The sequence below is a fragment of the Ambystoma mexicanum genome, chromosome 9 (genome assembly GCF_040938575.1).
Source record: "Ambystoma mexicanum isolate Mex_15411 chromosome 9, UKY_AmexF1_1, whole genome shotgun sequence".
NCBI classification, from domain to species: domain Eukaryota; kingdom Metazoa; phylum Chordata; class Amphibia; order Caudata; family Ambystomatidae; genus Ambystoma; species Ambystoma mexicanum.
The window spans coordinates 1,188,007,817-1,188,025,990 of record NC_090931.1 but is presented as its reverse complement, the minus strand read 5'-3'; the positions used below and the strand labels follow the sequence as shown (position 1 = coordinate 1,188,025,990).

At 44.3% G+C, this 18,174-nt stretch overlaps 1 protein-coding gene across 1 annotated transcript in view; it reads right to left on the bottom strand.

Annotated features, from left to right (window-relative positions):
* The window catches only part of LOC138489003 (von Willebrand factor D and EGF domain-containing protein-like), a 3,370,177-nt gene that overhangs the window by 765,169 nt on the left and 2,586,834 nt on the right, over positions 1 to 18,174 (bottom strand). The window contains exon 19 of the mRNA XM_069616529.1: positions 2,918 to 3,055. Coding sequence (XP_069472630.1) covers positions 2,918 to 3,055 — 138 coding nt within the window. The remainder of the gene's footprint in view (positions 1 to 2,917; positions 3,056 to 18,174) is intronic.

Here is an 18,174-nt window from a genome sequence, read left to right as displayed (position 1 = left end):
GTTTAGTTGATATTGATATTGATATTTTATTTCTATCGTGCTCGTACACAAGTATTTCAGAGCGCAAATGTGGAAGGAGTAGTAGTAGTCAGATGGGAGGAGGAGCAGTAGGGCAGGTTGATTAGTGTTTGTAGTAGAAGAAGAAGAGTTAACATCAAAGGGTGGAGGCATGAGAAAGGCCGAGTGAAACATCAAAGGGACAGAAACTTGGTGGGAAGGAGTCAAAAAGAGAAGGCAGGTTGAGTAAAAGGGCAAGATGACGGTGGTCAGGAGTGGACCCAGGAACATCGTACAGAGCAATTGCAAGGCACTATCCTATTCCCATTAGAACACTAGCCAGCTCAGAGTAGAGACATTTAGGAAGCCCCAAAGGAAGTTAGTAGCCTGAAAACATCTCTAGGCTAAGACAGCAACCATTAAGTAGGGATTACCGATCAGTAGCACTCTCCAGGAGTTATGAACGCCTGGGTTAGAGAGAAGATCACATGGGAAACTAGAGAGATAGGTAGGATGCTAGAAGCACTTCCCAAACTCATTCATAAGCCAGAGCCGTTGATTGAACTATCCACCTGTCTCCATTCCAAATATATATCGGCCAGTCAAACGACCTAATGCTGTATTTCAAAAAAATGCCGTGGAACTTTCTTTAAATATTATTTAGGCTATCTGTGACACTGATGGACCTAAGAAAGATAAGATAAGATACAAAATGACTCTCATTCCGAAAGGCTACACTAAAGCTATGCCCTCCTTTCTGCTTCCAATGCTGTAGCCATAGCTTCTGGCTTCAACATGCTTATGTAAAGTAAAATCAGAGCGTGAGTGTGATATATTACTATCCATGCCTTCCAGCACCAGTACATACTTATTGAAATTAGCGCCTAGGTACGCGAGGACTTTGTGCTCTGCTATAAATGCAAAAATAGAATTAAAATAAGTACTTCTAATACTTCAGTAAGTACTTCGAATACTTCAGTGGATGAAAAAGCACAGCACATTCCATAACACACTACATATTTACCTCTTCACCTTTAAAGTGTCATGACAATGTCTCAATGCAGCTGTTTAATTATAATAAATAATAACTGCAGGTTACTGGCGTACTAAAGTAGGTGCCATCCCTCAGTTACACCTCTTTCCAGACTATCAGTTGCTCTCTTCAAACCAAGTTCCTGGGAGAATTTTGTGCTAGCCCTGTTTTCTTAGTTATAGACTCGGCATCCACATACCGTACACAACCAAAAATGTAAGGTTAACATGGTTTAAATAGGAACTGTTACAGTTCAGATCCAACATAATAAACAGAGAAGACATTATGTGTACTTCAAATGTGCAAGATACTCTACACGTTCACAATGCCTCTCTTGATTTGTTAAGTGTTGTGGTCCCCTCTTGGCAGTGGGTACAGTGCACATAAAGAAAACTTCAGCAAAACAAAGTGTCTGCATTTTTGCAATTTCTGGCACTTTCCTTTCTCCTGGAGGCTTGGTGTTTTTAAAGATGCTGCTTTGATAGGGAAAATATCCCCGTTCCTTCCGTTGTCCTCTTTGGAATTATTCTTAAACGACTGCTTGGTTATTAAAGTAAAATACATTCCCACAATCTGCTTCCAAGGCAATAGCTCCACATGAAGTCCTCCCTCTCCATAATCCAAGGGTTTTGAGTTTTGGGGCTCAGGTTTGCCAGCTTCAAGATTCCAGGATGTGGACCTGGGGAGATTGGCAGGATAGAGGGTGGGCAACTACTCTTCTTAGGAATCTTTGGCCACTCCAGCATGAAAGGTTGGTCCCACCTCCCCCTCCCTTGGAGTTTACTGTCAACCATGCTCAGGCTGCCCCTACTCCTAAATTCAAGTTGTCAATTTGAACAGTCGTTTCTACAACTAATAATCAGACTCTCTCCACAAAAGCTCTATCCTTCTCTAACCACCTCTGGTCTACAAACTGTTCATCCTGATGCTAGCATGGGTAGGCATTCACCCCCCCCCCCCTTGGCCCCTGTCAACCCATTGGAGATCCACAGATTGAGGCTGGGAATTCTTCACAGTTGAAAAAAAGAATGTGTTTCATTCAAGGGCATCATAATGTAACTGCCCACTTATTTAACTTCTAAAGTCTAAAATGGCCGCTATGCACAGATTGAGGCTGGGAATTCTTCACTGTTGAAAAAAAGAATGTGTTTCATTCAAGGGCATCATAATGTAACTGCCCACTTATTTAACTTCTAAAGTCTAAAATGGCCGCTATGCACTATGCAGTGTCCACGTGCCAATTACTTCTGAATGAATGTTTTGCACATGAAACAGTTGAATGTCATCACGAATAGGGCAGATGTTGTATCTGGAATACCTCTGGAGATAAATACCACTCTCAGTTTTGATGAAAATCCATCCAATGTACAATATATTTACGACTGCTCTATTCGTAAGGGCAGTCGAATCTCGAGCAAATACACATTTCTTATCCATTTCCACAAATGGTGTACAATAGTGGCTAATGCCAATAATGCACATTACTATTCACAAAGGGTTAGTTCAGACATTGTGTGCATTAAATGGGGAAAGCAGTGAGAAGGTGGGCATTAAGGAGGTCCACTTTCTCAACATCTTGCAATGTTTCCTAACAACAGTTACACTTTTCTTCCGTTTGTTATAAAAAAATATATATATATTGAACACAGTTGGGGGCACGATACAATGTTTTCCACAACTTCTGTAATGTCGTTCACATTGTCCGATTTTCATTTTGAAAAGCCAACTCAGAATAGTGTGTATTATTTGCAGCTGATGGTAGTCCCTTACAATACCGGCAGAGGGAATACTGCATGAGGTGTACATAGAAGAGTGGCCAATCTCCCGGTATTTTACCATCACACCTGAACTTGTAATGAGACCCTTTGAATTTTAAGCAGAACTTACCTTTGCAAAATGTGCCATTGCCCTTCATTCCATTCGGACACATTCCACACCTGTATGATCCATAATTATTGTGGCAAAACACTCCAGGAAAGCATGGGGTTTCTTCACATTCATTTACATCTTCTTCGCAGGAATTTCCTGTAATGAAAACCAAATATTGTTTAGACAAAGAACATATTTAAAAATGAATAATAATCTGTATCGATTTTAATATTATCATTTCTATATTAAATGAAACAATACCACTAGATTTAAATTTCACAGAATGCAATTACTATACTCATGTGAACTAACGGTTTGAATGATAATACATTCAGCGCAATTGAGATATATTGTGGAGAACTGGTAGAAGCTGAGCGAAGAAATCACATGTCAGTAATAACTATTTAATTTTTGTAAATGGATTCATGGATAGGAAAACAAATATGTCTGAATTAAAGGACGTGTTGGAAAAACGTAAAGAGAAAGAGAAAAGGAGCATACATATCCATAAAATGAAGGGCACAGCATACCATTGTTGCTGCATTTCTGTGTATTTTTTGTTGTTTTCAGTCACCTCCATTGTAGCTTCAGCTTAGGCTGATCATCTTAAAACACTACATGAGGTGTTAGGGTTGAGTAACAGTAGATTTGGAATCACACTAAAGCAGCGTAACTACAGGGTGAACTATTTGCACTAACGCTAATGCGACTGCACCTGTCCAAACACAGTACCACTAAATATGTTTCTATCCAATCTTATGTTTTATTTTTCTTTCTAGACTGAAAAGGAAATGTGAAAACATGATTCACAGACATGAAAGACCTTGTCATGAAGTTTAACCTACATGTATGTTTCTTGTCACTCAGCACATAAACTATTAGCACCCTGGAAGAGGATGCTGGGCAATCAGGATGCTCCTGACATGGCCTGTATGCTATGGGACAAGTCCACGTTCTGAGCAGTCTGCATAGCCAGCACCCCTTTCTCTTCCTTTCCTGTCTATGCTCCCTCTTCCCCCTCACCTCGTAACACCCGTCTAATTTCCTACGCAGTGTGTTTTTTGTGTGTGTGTGTGTGTGTTTTAAACATACCTTTGCTGCAGAGCATGGTGCCATGCAGTGCAGTCCCTGAAATCTGTTTTCAACCCCTAAGGGGGCTGAAATGGGAATGGGGAATGGCTTTTTCAATGGGGATTTACCGGTCCCGCAAAGGTCAGAATAGACCGGTAAGTCCCCATTGAACGAGGGTGGACTCAGTACCGGTATTGGAGGTAGTCATGGCGCTAATAGTGCCATGACTACCTCCAACCTCGGACCTCATTCCGAGTCCGGAGGTAGCCATGATGCTATTAGTGGCATGGCTGCCTCCAAACTCGGGTCCGAGTCTGGGTCCGGTCTGGTTGAATGGGGACTTACCGGGACCTTCCGACCTGTGCGGACCCGGTAAATCCCCATTCAACCAACCATTCCCCATTCCCATTTGAGTCCTCATAGGGCTCAATGGGAATGTGGAAGTCGCTAATTACGGGCCCGCAAATATCAGGCCAGTTATTAGCGTCCTGGTCCCTTACCGGGACCCGCAAAGGACGTGTGGTCAGACCACACGTCCTTTGCGGCTCCCGCTAAGGGAACTCGGAATTGGGCGGTAAGGGTTTACCGGCACCGGGTTCCTTACCGGTGACCGTTAACCCTTACCGCCCAACTCGGAATGAGGCCCAATATGAGCTTGCAGCACCAATTTTCCAGATAGGAAAAATAAAAGCATGGTATTTTGTAAGTAGGCACACCACAAATGCTCTTCCTTCTGATCTAAATACTGTTTAGTTTTCAAACTAAAACTGTTATATGCCTTTTGATTATATCTGCGATGAGCGAATTAAGCCAACAGCTCTCTTTGAAGGTTTCAATTTTTAAGACACCTATACTTAACAATTGTGTTCTACTCATTCATACATTAGACTGACAACGTTGAAGGGCAAAGCCTAAGTGGCTTGAAATCTTCCACTATGGGTGAGTTAGATTTACCTAAAGAATCTGATACTGTTGAATCATATTGGGATAGGTGTTGCACTTACAAAAGCTCACTAAAGTCCTCCTCACAGCGCAGTACAAAGTAGAGCTATCACCACATTTAGGGGTCTTGTACCAATTTAGGTATATTTAACAGAAGAGCCCATATTGATTAAAAGATATCTTTGTTTCCAGACTTTCTACGAATTCCCTCTTTCACCATAAATATTTTAGAATTGACTTTGATTAAGGCTGCTGTCCATGTGAGAATGTTCTCTTTTGCATCCTTATAACTAATTTATACACTAAATGTATAACTAAATGAGACTGTCATGCATTACACCGTATCCTCAGGTATTTTCAGGAGACCCATAAATCGTATGCGAATTTAAAAAGTTGTATTCTCTGAATGTTCATTTTCTAGTTTCACCTTCCTTGCTTCATTTGCTAACAGTTGGTCAGGAATCATGGATATGAGAGTGCCCCAAACATTCAGAACAAACGTCCCCACTTCCAACATTATTTAAATTATCAAATTCAGTTTTCCAACCTCCTCACTTACTAGAGAAGATAGTTTCGAGCTGATTCAATATACGTTTTAAACGAAGAAAATCTCACAGCATATTTAAAACCAGTTGCAAAATGTGTACCCGGAGCTTGAAATGTTATATGTTTTTGATTAGTTTTGCAACATAATCACCATATAGACTCAATAACTAACACATACAGGTGCCTTATGAACAGAACTCCAAGCGCAAATTAAATGTTATTATCGTGTAAATATTATCTCCTGTTTTGATTGAACCAGGGCTGCAAAGGTGAAATGTAGTCCTGACCTGTTAGGACTAATCTAAAAAAATTGTACAACTCTGTCACTAACACCTCTATTGTGCCACACAGGAGTATCATCAATTCAACTTCAACTTATTGTTCATAAAACTCAATTGAAGTTACTTATGAAATTCATAAATGTCAATTTCCAATACAACAGAAATAACAGTCTTTTAGGATTTCTAGAATTCTCCTTGTCTTCAGTTTATTTCAACCACTTGGATGATCAATGGATCCAAATTAGTATTGATTCCAAAGCCAACACGTGTTTTGCATAGCCCTCGAAGTTGCATCAGTGGAGGCTAAGGAGCTTTTTCATGGCTATTATAACGTATATATTCATCTAAGAAAAATGCAACATAACATCAAATTAATCACCCAATTGAATATGGAAGTCTTTTCCAACATAAAGTCACGTTTAAGGTATTTCCTTCCTCATTTCCTGACAACAATAATGAATTGTACTGTTTTGCTAAAACCCGTCACATTAACCAAATATGATCTCATAAACCTCTCTCTGTTTGACATGTAATACTAAAACATAAATTCTACTACTTATTCATGAAACCTGTTTGCATATTTTAGATTGTGTATGATGGACCCTGAGCATACCATACGCAAATCCTTTAATCAACAGGTATGTAATTCAACACATTAATTTCTGCACTTGGCTCACCCATGATGGTTAGCTTTGTGTCACAGTCCTGTCTCACAATACTTGCTGATCCAGAGATCTTATCTGTGAACTTAAAAGGTCTCATTGTAATTCCAAATAAGTGTTGCCATAGTGCTGATGTAAAGCCTATACTCTCTGTCTTACCTGATTCAGGTTTACCACTTATAAGTAAAAATAGTCCAACATCCGCCGCCGACCGCGGACAGAGCATTGAGCAAAAAGTCTGGAAAACACATTTGGGGTTATTTGGTGGCCGAAAGAAGGCCTGGGAAGGGTCGGGTTGTGGACTAAAGATGATATGGAGCTGTTTCTACAGGTGAAAAAAAGGTTTGCAGGTGCAGCCGAGTCTGCGGACATCGCTGTGTGCAGCACAGTGAGAAAAAATTGTGGAAAACACATTTGGGGTTATTTTCTGATCTAAAGAGGACCTGAGGAAGGATGGGGGAGTTGAAAAAAGTTAAAATGTATGAATTTTTGAAGGTGAAAAAAAGAGGCAGGTTTAATTCTATTGTGGTGGTTGTGGCCAGTGTTGGTAGAAGAACTACCCTGTGCTGGGGGGTCTGCGGACTACAGCGGTAGTCTGTGACACCGCACATGCCATCTGGGTCTTTTAAGGGTGCCAAGCATGGAAAAGGGACGCTGGTGGCAGTGGACAGCCGTGAAGAGAAATGGTGATAGTGCCTGACCCTGAATCCAACTTGATGAATAATGTGAATGATGTAAAATCTCTCAACCCAGATAAATTTCACCCCGGGGATATCACAGGAAGGGAATTTGGGTACCCTTGAGAAGCAAAGGGAATTGTGCTTTTGTAGACTCTGAAAAAATCTTGACCTTTATGACACTGGCAGAGTCTATTGCTGACTCGATTGGTGTGGTAGGTGGCAAACCAATTTTCAATATATTCTCTAAATCTACTTCTACAAATGAAGTTGATAATGAGAGACCATCTGGAAAAAGGAACAAGAAGAAAAAAGATGTAGTTACTGCTGCACGGCAACCCAAAGCCAATCTCTCATTTCTTTATACAGTCTCTGTCATTATCTCCAAGAACCAAATCCAAAATACATTTGACTGCCACAAGAAGACTAGTCAACAGTGAGAAAAATAAAACTATTGCCTTGACTAACAAGTGTACAGCCAAAAATCATTGTGTGATGCCGGTGATACGTTCTTATGCTCCCCTAGATGATTTGTTTGAAGAGGCCCAAAAAGCGGCAGCTTTGAATGATGCGCTGACTACACTCCCCATCCAAGTCATCCCGATAGAGAAGGCATCAGTGCAATCACAAGTCTGTTCAGAAGGAACAGTTGGGCAATTTTTTAGTTTGGAGGATCGACATAAATACATTGGAATATCGATTGCCTTATTCATGGCTGGTTCCATGAAGGCTTCCCCATTTGTGCAGATGGACTTCAAGGATCCTTGTAGAATTCTTTTGGGCCCTGCCTATGTCAAACAGCTCTCAGCACCCAATCATTCTGATCATCCATTCATGGCCCCTAAGATCCTTTTAAGTTGCCTGTGGGCCTTTCAAATACTAAACAACCTCTCTTAAGTAACGTAAATTATGCAGCAGAAACTGAAATCACTAATAATCGTTCAAATTACATCTATAAACCGAGGAATGTGAGCTGTAATCCATTAACACACCATGGTCTCATCCTCCAATGCAGAGGTGGTGAGTTTCCAACCAATGATTTGAATAGAACTTCCTCATTAAATATCCTAGAAGACATTCCTAAGCTAGAGGATATAACTACTAGCGACCTGTCACAGATTGAATTCATCCACCGTTATGACACCACAATGGTTGAGCTATGGATGACATCTGGAGTCATGAGAAATACCATCTGGCAAGCTCGAGAAGAGTTATATATAACATGTTTTTTTTTTCTTACACCAACCTAATGCGATCCCGGATAACAATTTTAAAAGTGAACAGCCCATTATGCCAACACACAACAAACAATGGATCACAAATCCATTATCGATCACTTACTCCCATACTGTGGGATGTATTGACCCACTCCGCTATCTTATGCGGCATCACTCTGATAGTATGGTGCAAGAAACAGCAACAATGGTGACAAAACTCGTGTGTGCGCCAACAACCTCCAAAACCGCATTTTTAAACACACAAAAAGATGGATACACAACTGGCCACTCGTGGTGGGATAGAGCACACACTGCAGAAAATGCCACTGGGCTCCATCACCAGCAAACAGAGTGCAGAGAGAGGAGCTGCGCTTTGCAAATGAAACTCCAAAATGTGCCTATGAATGACATTTGCTTTGTTGCTAAAAACTCCAAAATGCCTTTACACAACACTTCTCAACATTCAAAATCTTGCTTGGTGCTAAAATTCATGTAATCTAATGAAGCATGACGAATATACAAGTCCTAAAGTGTAAAGAGCAACACATTTCCTCAGACAAACTGGATTGTCTGTAAACTGACAGCTCCTGTCAAAATCTGTGTGCTGTACACTGGGCTACCTGTGGATGACAGCTGTCAGATGAGCTCCTGATGAAACTTCAAAGTATCTAAACTAAAAGTCTGCTGGGCTAGCAAACATAAAAGGATTGTTGCCAAAAGGAATACAGATCTCAGTTGTGTTTTGGATCCCACAGATTTAAGGCTAAGAAAGAAAGTAATGTATTCATTTTTGATGCAACAAGTTTGGTTTCAGCTGGACTTTAAGGAATTAAGAATAAATTAGCCTGGCTGACATGCAAGAGTGGAAACACAGGTTTCTCCCAAGGGGAAGGACATTCTCTCAGCAGAAACTGATAGATGATAATTGTGGGTTAGGCCAGACTCTTGTCTACAGAAAGAGAATGAACAATGGCAGATCCTTCAGCCCAGGAAACGGAGGTGTGAAAGGGTCGTAAACTGCTCCTGGAAGGAAATCCCAAAGGAGGGGGCTGTTCCTGGACTCCAGAGACAGACAAAAGGCTGACCATTTGCTGTTAAGAATGAACAATGAACAATTTTTAGAGACTCATAACTTGTGATTAAAAGTGGTGAAAAATATATAAAGGACAGATCTGTTAGTCTAATTTTTGGCTGTACGTTTCAAGGGACGATAGAACTGTGTAACATCTTCTGGACAGGAATGGCAACATATGTGACTTTATGTGAACTGTGTTAATGCTAGAATTGTACAACTTTACACACACACCACTATGGTAAACATACACATGTGTGGTAATTTGCAGAAAATGTGGAAAATGTGTTCATGGCGAAAAGGACAAAATTCTTTAGAAAGGTGAAACAAGATCCCACAGCTGTGGGATTTTGATGAACAGATGCTGTATAAAATATGGAATCTTTGTGTGTGATTTGCGTAGAGGTGACCATGGTAGACATATGTATTTAGGATAAAATCTGATTTTGAGACTAGTGGCTGAGGGGACGTTTCTAAGGACTGTAAAGCTAAACCATGAATGTGACATCATCCGGCCTTGATCCAATCACTCAAATGCAAGGCAGAGATAAGGTCTTGATCCAATCCCAGCTCAAAAGGGCAAGCTTAGTTAAGCTGGCCCATACACCCATTTTGTGATGTTATTTGAAAGGATAAATACGGACTGCTGACAACACATAGGAACTCACTGATTCACTCACTTTCTTCATTCTGGCAAAGCACTCTGATTCAGCATTCTACATCCAGCCTTTAACATCCTTCCAAATCCAGATGCCAAGACTCTTGTCAAGCAGGAGACAACTATTGACTTTCATCAGGGCCTAAATCCTCAAACTTATTCTCACAACCCAGTGTAGCGCCATGGTGTGGGAAGGCCTTCTGAGCCAGCATCCTGAAATATCTGGCTTGCTACCACAAGGCTGGCCTGAGAAACTCACTATCCAGCTGATTTGAAATACCCACAAACAAGAAGGGCAGATCCTGTGCAAATCCGGTGACCAGCCTAGCTGATTCAGCCCCATGCCTGATGTGCTGTCCTTCCTTGACAGATCCAATCCATGACCAGAACTGACGGTTCAATTTAATAACTTATTCTGTAAGTATTAATAGGAAGAACTGTGACCCATAATATCTGCATTGTATGATCCCAATCTCAAACCCATCCCATCTTTAATTCAGAACTCCAGTATTGCCAGATTCTTTCTTGCGCTGATGGTCTCCCCTGTGTTAACTTCCTAGTGATTTTGAATAACTAAAGTAAATCCCAGGATGAAGTAGAGTATCCTCAATAGGCAGGTTACGCTGATCACGTGACTGTAAAATCCATATGTGGCATTCTCTTTTTCATAGTCATAATATAGTGTAATCAAACCTATCTATTTAAAGGCGCATTGCTGTTTTCATTCTCACGCATATTTTGCTAAAACGACTCTTACTAAAACCTCTATAACTCCCTCAGTTTTTATGATAGGAGCGAAATTCCAACTCCTACTTTTACCTAACATCCTTAGTTATCCATAGAATCCTAGCAGTGAAACAGTGCGATTGGCCCATTATAGCAAAAACCGCATAAGGAAAAGTTTGCAGCGATTTGACATTCTGAGAAATTTTACACGTGTGAAGTAGCTTTAAATTATTTCACACTTGGATTTTGAGATTTCAAATGTTTTCTTCTGACTAAGGGCCTCATTACATGGTAGGCGGTAAGGGTTTACCAGTGCCGGTAAGGGTACCGGTACCGGTAAACCCTTACCACCTTACTACGAGGTCCCTTTGCGGGACCCGACCTTAACGGCTGGTGTAGACCAGCCGTTAAAGTTGGGACCCGCAAAGGGACCTTGGTGCTAATTACGGTGCCCTATGGGGCAAAAATGGGAATGGGGAAGGGCCATGGAGAAAGGGGGAATTACCGCCCCACCAACCTTGGAATGGGGTGGTAATTCCCCTTTTCTCTATGGTGTTACAGGCATGGTACCGGCGGCAACCATGGTTCTAATAGCACCATGGTTTACCGCATAAGGTGTAATGAGGCCCTAAGTCTTTGCTTGTGATTGTTTGCATCTGTTATAAACGGCTCCCATAGGACTTTATAACAATTTAAGTATTTTAACCACATTTGGTGTTTTTGCTCAGCCAATTCCGAAGACAATTTCAAAGCCATTTGAAAAGTCAATTACGTTTTTCTCTCGTGTTTGAAGGGGGAAGGTGGGAAGGTGGGAGTGAATTTCTGTTTGATTTGTGTTATTCCTGAATACCTGCTCTCTCCTCACATCTATTTAATTTGCCTATTGGGGGGTTGAGAGGTGTTGCAGGGGGAACCCCTAACCATAGTGCCATCCGTTCAAACCAACACAAAAGTATTAATTTCTGTGCTGCATTTGTTTTTGTGCTCATTACTTGATTCCTAGTGTATTAAAGATATTACTCAGTGTTCTGTCACCCCATTGGTGATTGTTGTTTACCTATTAAAATATATTGTGAATTCAAAATACTTAAATACATATTTACCTTGCAAACTAGCCTGATTCCTGGTTCAGTGTGACCCGGGGTTGGGAGGTGTTAAGACGGATTTCTGAACTCTGTCCTGGTGGCGCAGAAGTTCAGAAGGCCAACCTAATTACTTGGAACAGGGTAACCTCTGGACAAGCCAGACCAATCAAGGTAGCGATCGCGGCGGTCAAGACTAGGTCTCAAGAGGGGTGAGGGTGACTGAAAGCCCGCAATGAGCACACAAAGCAAGAGCGCTTACAAACTACTCCAAACAGTTGTTATATCAAAAATAGATACACATTTATTTTAAGGCCTTTAAAATAATGACCGTAGCGAGAAAATCACAATATCACAATATTAAACCAACACATACCATATCAACACAATATATATACAAATACACAGTCGCAAGCGTTTAAACCACGAAATATGTAGTCCACCTGCCAGGGAAGGAAAACAGGCAGTGCGATAATGCTTTCGATTCAGTTCGCCTTCATAGGCACCTAACTAGATGGAAGTCCGAGCCCTGCGAAGAGTGGAGCCTTGTGCTCAAAGGACCTGCCACGCCGGTGCCAACGGGCACAAGGGGAAGCTCTTCGGAGGAAGTCAGGCAGTTCGGGTTAGTGCACAGCAGAAGAAGAACAGGTTCCGCAACTCAAGCGCAGCCTCCACAGCGGGCAGAAGCAGAGCGCGAGCGCGGCAAAATGGTGCTGTTTTTACACAGCAGGGAAAAGCAATGGGATACTGCAGGAGGGCGACCAGATCCTAGATATACTACTCACCGGTCCCCGAAGCAAGCAGACCCAGGCTTCTCCACGATAGTTTCAGCAGCTGGCAGGTTCAGAAGAGCAGGAGACGCTTTGTAGTCGTGTAGAGCAAAAAGACGTCCCAATCGACGAAACCAGCACAGTTTTGTTGCCGCACAGGACAACGGAGCGGCCGTGTGTATTCGAGCCAAATGAACCCTCCTCCCTTCAGACCTGGGAACGCCAAGCGTACGAAGCGTGGGAGAGGGTCAAGGACTCGCAATACAACACAACCTGGCGGCGGTTGCAGAGCCAAACTCCTTGGTAAGCTGGTCAGTCAACTGGATGGCCCAGAGACGCTTCCGAAGGCTTACTTGGCGGGAGATGGTTGAAGATGCCGGGAATAGCTGTTCCTGCTATTCCAAAGGTCGAAGCACCAGTACAGGCCTTCTGGTTCGATCAAAGGAGGACAGGGGCTCTCCGGACGACAGCAGTGCAAAGGAGGATTCCTTCAGCGGGTCACCAGCGATTCCTCGGTCCAGCCTCGTAGTTGCAGGGTCCTTGGCTCCTGTATTCCTTCGTTCGTGAGAACTCAGGAGATCGACATGGTAGTGGTGTTTCCAGCCCCCTCTTATCCACGGTTCCCTTCGCGCCAAAACGGAGGGGAGCCAATGGGAGATCTGCTCATCAAAACACATACCATACGTGGACCAATCACGGACCACGGTGGTCCCAGGCATTCACACCACCCTAGACTCTCTGGCACCCAGGATGTGTATTGGGACCAGACATCCCAGCCCACACCCTGGAGGCACACAAACGACATGTAGAAGCCCGCGAAAGCAACCACGTTTCGCGGGAAAGTACATGCCCAAATAAGGAAGGCCCCGGGTCGCCGGACCTGGGGAAGGTGAAGGGAGCAAGACGGTCAGTGGACAAGACAAAGGAGCCTCGTGGCCTGGCCATTTTGGGAGCCAGGCCACCATTTTGGGTTCAGTGCAAAAACGTGCTCAGAACGCCAAAAGGAGCTCAAAATAAACAATACGATCGCTGCCACCATTCGAGTCCCTGAATGACTTGCACCGATCAAATACATTCCTAAAAGAGTATCTAGGGCCTGTAGAAGGCTAGAGACCCAAGAGAGCTGTAACTTAGCTTACAGTGCCCTCTTGTGTCGTGTTGCACTAAAGCTGCGACACGATAGAAGAAACTACGGGAAACCACGTTCCCCGGTACTGACTGTCTTAAGGGCATGTCAGTTTCCCCGTAAGAAAGGAGCGAAAGCCCAGAGGAGTGCGGCAGAAGGCTGTACTTCTCTGGCAAAGTCAAGAACAAGGTTAAAAACAATAGCAAAAAGTTTAGGGGTTGCCACATGGAAGGAAAATTCCCTACAATAACGAAATCTTTCCTAACACTCGCCCCTCCCAGACTATGGACAGGGGGAACTAATCCACCCCTGGATGAGTCTCTTGTTCAGGTCGGTTAAACATTCTGGACAACCCATCAGCATTGCTATGTTGGACACCTGGTCTATGCTCAATAGTGAAGTCGAAGCCTTGAAGACTTATGGACCACCTAAGCAACTTTGGATTCTCCCCCTTCATGTTCATTAGCCACTTTAACGGCTTATGGTCAGTCTGCACAGTGAAGTGGGTCCCATAGAGGTAGGGCCTCAGCTTCCTTAGGGCCCACACAACAGAGAAACATTCTTTCTCTACCGTGGACCACCTGAGCTCTCTGTCCTTAAGCTGGCGACTAATAAAACCGATAGGGTGTTCCTTACCCTTCTCATCTACTTGTGATAGTACAGCTCCTATCCCAGTGTCAGAGGCATCCGTCTGCACGATAAAAGGTCTTTGGTAATCAGGGGCCCTGAGCACAGGGGCCTGGCACAAGGAGTCTTTTAAGCCATTGAAGGCCTTCTCACACTCGTCGGTCCAAGTTACCTTCTTGGGTTTCTTCGGAGTTGTGAGGGCAGTCAGAGGAGCAGCTATGGTGCCATAGTCTGCCACAAAATTGCGATAATACCCCGTGAGTCCTAAGAAGGCTCTCACTTGGGTTTGCGTAGTGGGGGTAGGCCAGTCTTGTACTGCTTGTACTTTACTGGGTAGAGGCTGTATCCTCCCTCCACCTACTTCATGTCCAAGGTAAACCACTGAGCCTTGTCCAATCTGGCATTTACTAGCCTTTATGGTCAAGTGGGCTTTCTGAAGAGCCTGGAGCACAATCCTGAGGTGTTTCACATGGTCTTCCCAGGTGGCACTGAAAACTGCTATATCGTCCAGATATGCAAGACAGAATTCGTCCAACCCATTCAACACATGATTCACAAGCCTCTGGAAAGTGGCAGGTGCATTCTTCAACCCGAACGGCATTACCCGGAATTGGTAAAGGCCGTCTGGTGTAGAAAATGCTGTCTTCTCCCTGGCATGTTCTGCCAAAGCTATTTGCCAATAGCCAGCAGTAAGGTCAAACGTGCTGAGGTACTTGGAGGCACCCAAAGTATCCACCAGCTCATCTGTTCGAGGCAAGGGGTGGGCATCTGTCTTGGTGACAGCATTCAGAGCCCTGTAATCCACGCAGAACCTCAATTCAGAAGTGCCTGCCTTTGGAACCAGAACCACAGGACTGGACCAAGGACTACTAGAGGGTTCAATCACCCCAAGATCTAACATCTTGTTGACCTCGGTCTTAATATAAGACCGTACTTTATCTGACATCCTGTATCCCCTACTTTTGGTAGGTACACTGTCTCCTGTTTCAATGTTATGTTTGCACCAAGGTGTCAAACCAGGGGACTGTGAAAACAGGGGGGAAAACTGCCTAAGCAAACTTTTCACCTCAGCCTGCTGATCAGAAGTCAGGTGAGGGGCCACTCGGACACCCTCAACGGAGCTATCTGAAGGACCGCTTTGGAACAGGTCGGGGAGAGGTTCAGACTCCTCTTCCTCAACGTCTGATGCCAGTAGCAGTGCTGCGATTTCGACTCTTGGGACGAAAGCCTTCAGCCTATTCACGTGGAACACTTTTGGAGCCTGTCCAGGCCTTCCAAGGTCCACTAAATAGTTCACCTCACCCAGGGGCTCCACCACTGTGTAAGGGCCTGACCATTTGTCCTGTAAAGCGCGAGGCCTTATTGGATTCATGATCAGGACTTGCTGACCAGGTGTAAAGTTGATGAGGGAAGCTTTCTGGTCGTACCAATGTTTCACCAGCGCTTGCCCTGCCTTCAATTTATCACTAGCCAAGCCCATCAGAAGTACCATCCGTTTTCTGAGCCCTAGCACATAGTCAACTACATTGGTAGTAACAGGGGGAGTGGGCATCTCCCATCCCTCCTTGACAATGGCTAAGGGTCCCCGTACGGGATGACCGAACAGAAGTTCGAAGGGGCTGAAGCCAACACCCTCCTGTGGTACCTCTCGGTAGGCAAACAGCAAGCATGGTAAAAGAAGATCCCATTTTCTTCTCTGGGGCTCCTCCAGAGCCCCAATCATGCTCTTTAACGTCCTGTTGAAACGTTCCACCAGACCATTGGTCTGGGGGTGGTATGCAGAAGAGAACTTGTAGGTGACCCCACATTCTTTCCACATAGCCTGCATATACTTCGACATAAAGTTGCTGCCACGATCTGACACAACTTCTTTAGGGAAGCCAACCCTAGTGAATATGCCGAGTAAAGCTTTTGCAACTGACTTGGCAGTTACAGTTTTCAATGGGATGGCCTCAGGATACCTGGTTGCATGGTCGACCAGCACCAGGATAAACCTATTGCCCGAGGATGTTTGCGGGTCAAGGGGACCAACGATGTCGATCCCTACCCTTTCAAATGGTACCCCCACAACTGGGAGCGGTACCAACGGAGCTTGGATTGTCGCGCCAACCTTACCAGACAACTGGCAGGAGGCGCAACTCCTGCAGTGACTTTCTACTTGCACCCCCATCTTGGGCCAGTAGAAGTGCATGGATAACCTTTGCTTGGTCCTCTTCATACCAAGGTGACCAGCAAGGGGAACTTCATGCGCCAACTGCAGGAGGAAGGGTCTAACAGCAAGGGGAACCACCAACCTCCTATGGTCTCCTTCTGTAGACTCTGTGGGCTCACTATACAGGAGTCCACCTTCCCAATAAATCCTATGCTTCCCAGGAGGTTCACCCTCAAGCTGGGAGCAGGCCTGTCTCCTTAGGCCTTCCAGAGATGGGCACTCACGTTGGCCTTTACTGAATTCGTCCCTATCAGGACCTCCTTCAACTAACAAGTCTTTTAGTTCCGGATGGTCGTTGGGGTCGAATACTTCAGGCATCGCCACCTCCTCGTCAGGCTCGGGCGATTGACCAACTTCCTCCACCGCAGTGGTAGGCGAGCTCGGGGGAATATTCTCTTTCCCCCGTCTTGACTTGTAGACTCCTTTCGCCTTGGGTTTCCCCTTCGGCTGGGGCGGCGTATTGGACTTGGCCAATGCTGCCCGTGCTTGAGACCGTGTGTAGGGTCGTTCGGCAGTGTCTCCTACGAGCCCTAAAGCTCTGAGATCATTACCTAATAAGACCTTTCCCGGGACGTTTCTCTGAATGCTCACTGGAATCCTGACAGCTGTACCATTTAAAGTTAGATTAACAGGGATCACGGGAAACATACGGAGGGGGCCGTCAGCCAACTTAGTGGGCATCAGAGTAGCTCTGGCAACTTCCTCTGAGTCTACCAAGGTAGAATCCACTACAGTTCGACTGCACCCACTATCCCTAAGAGCTGGAGTATCCACTCCATTGATCAGCACACTGTCTTTAAAGTAGTGCTTGGTATTATCCGGAATCCTAGCATAAGCCTCTGCGACTTTAGGCTCCCAGGAACCCAGGGACACTAAAACTACCTCGGCCTCTATTCCGCTGGGAAATGAGTCCGAGGAGAAGGATGCTCCTGTAATCTCTTCTTCCTCGTAGGAGGAGAAGGCCAGATTAGCGGAGTGGACCCCCAAAGGTCTAACCTTACAACGGGGATCCCCCTTCACATGGTCAGTTGCTCCACAAGAAAAACAAGCCCCAGAGGGTCTGTTTACGTAGGGAGGCTTATTGTAACCAGAGTTCTGTTTCGGAGGCGCACCTCCACTACCCTGTGAGTTCTCTTGTGTCTTACCCTTGTTTTTCTTTTTGTGGCCCTTTTGGGAAGAAGATTTAGCAGATTCCCCACCCTCCATATCTTTGGACTTTTTCCCCTCCTCCTGCTTACCAGGATGAGTTTTGTCCTTATGGGACACTCGATGTGACACCCATAAGTCTGCTGCAATGGCCAGCTTCTTAGGATCTATCTCCTTCGAATCGGCCAAATGCTGCTTAAGCTCCGGGGAAGAAGAAGCAAAAATGTGTTCCAGCATGACAAGATTTATCATGCCGTCGAAGGTAGAAACCTTATAGCCTTCGACCCAGCCAGTTAAGTTTTTCAAAGATTCAGCGACATAAGATACCCAAGTACCACCTTCCTTTTTCTTATACTCTCGAAAACGCTTTAAATATTGGGCCGGAGTCTTCCCAAACTTTAAAATGAGAGTCTGCTTTAACATTGCGAAATCAGCCCGCTCAGCCTTCGACATTTCCATA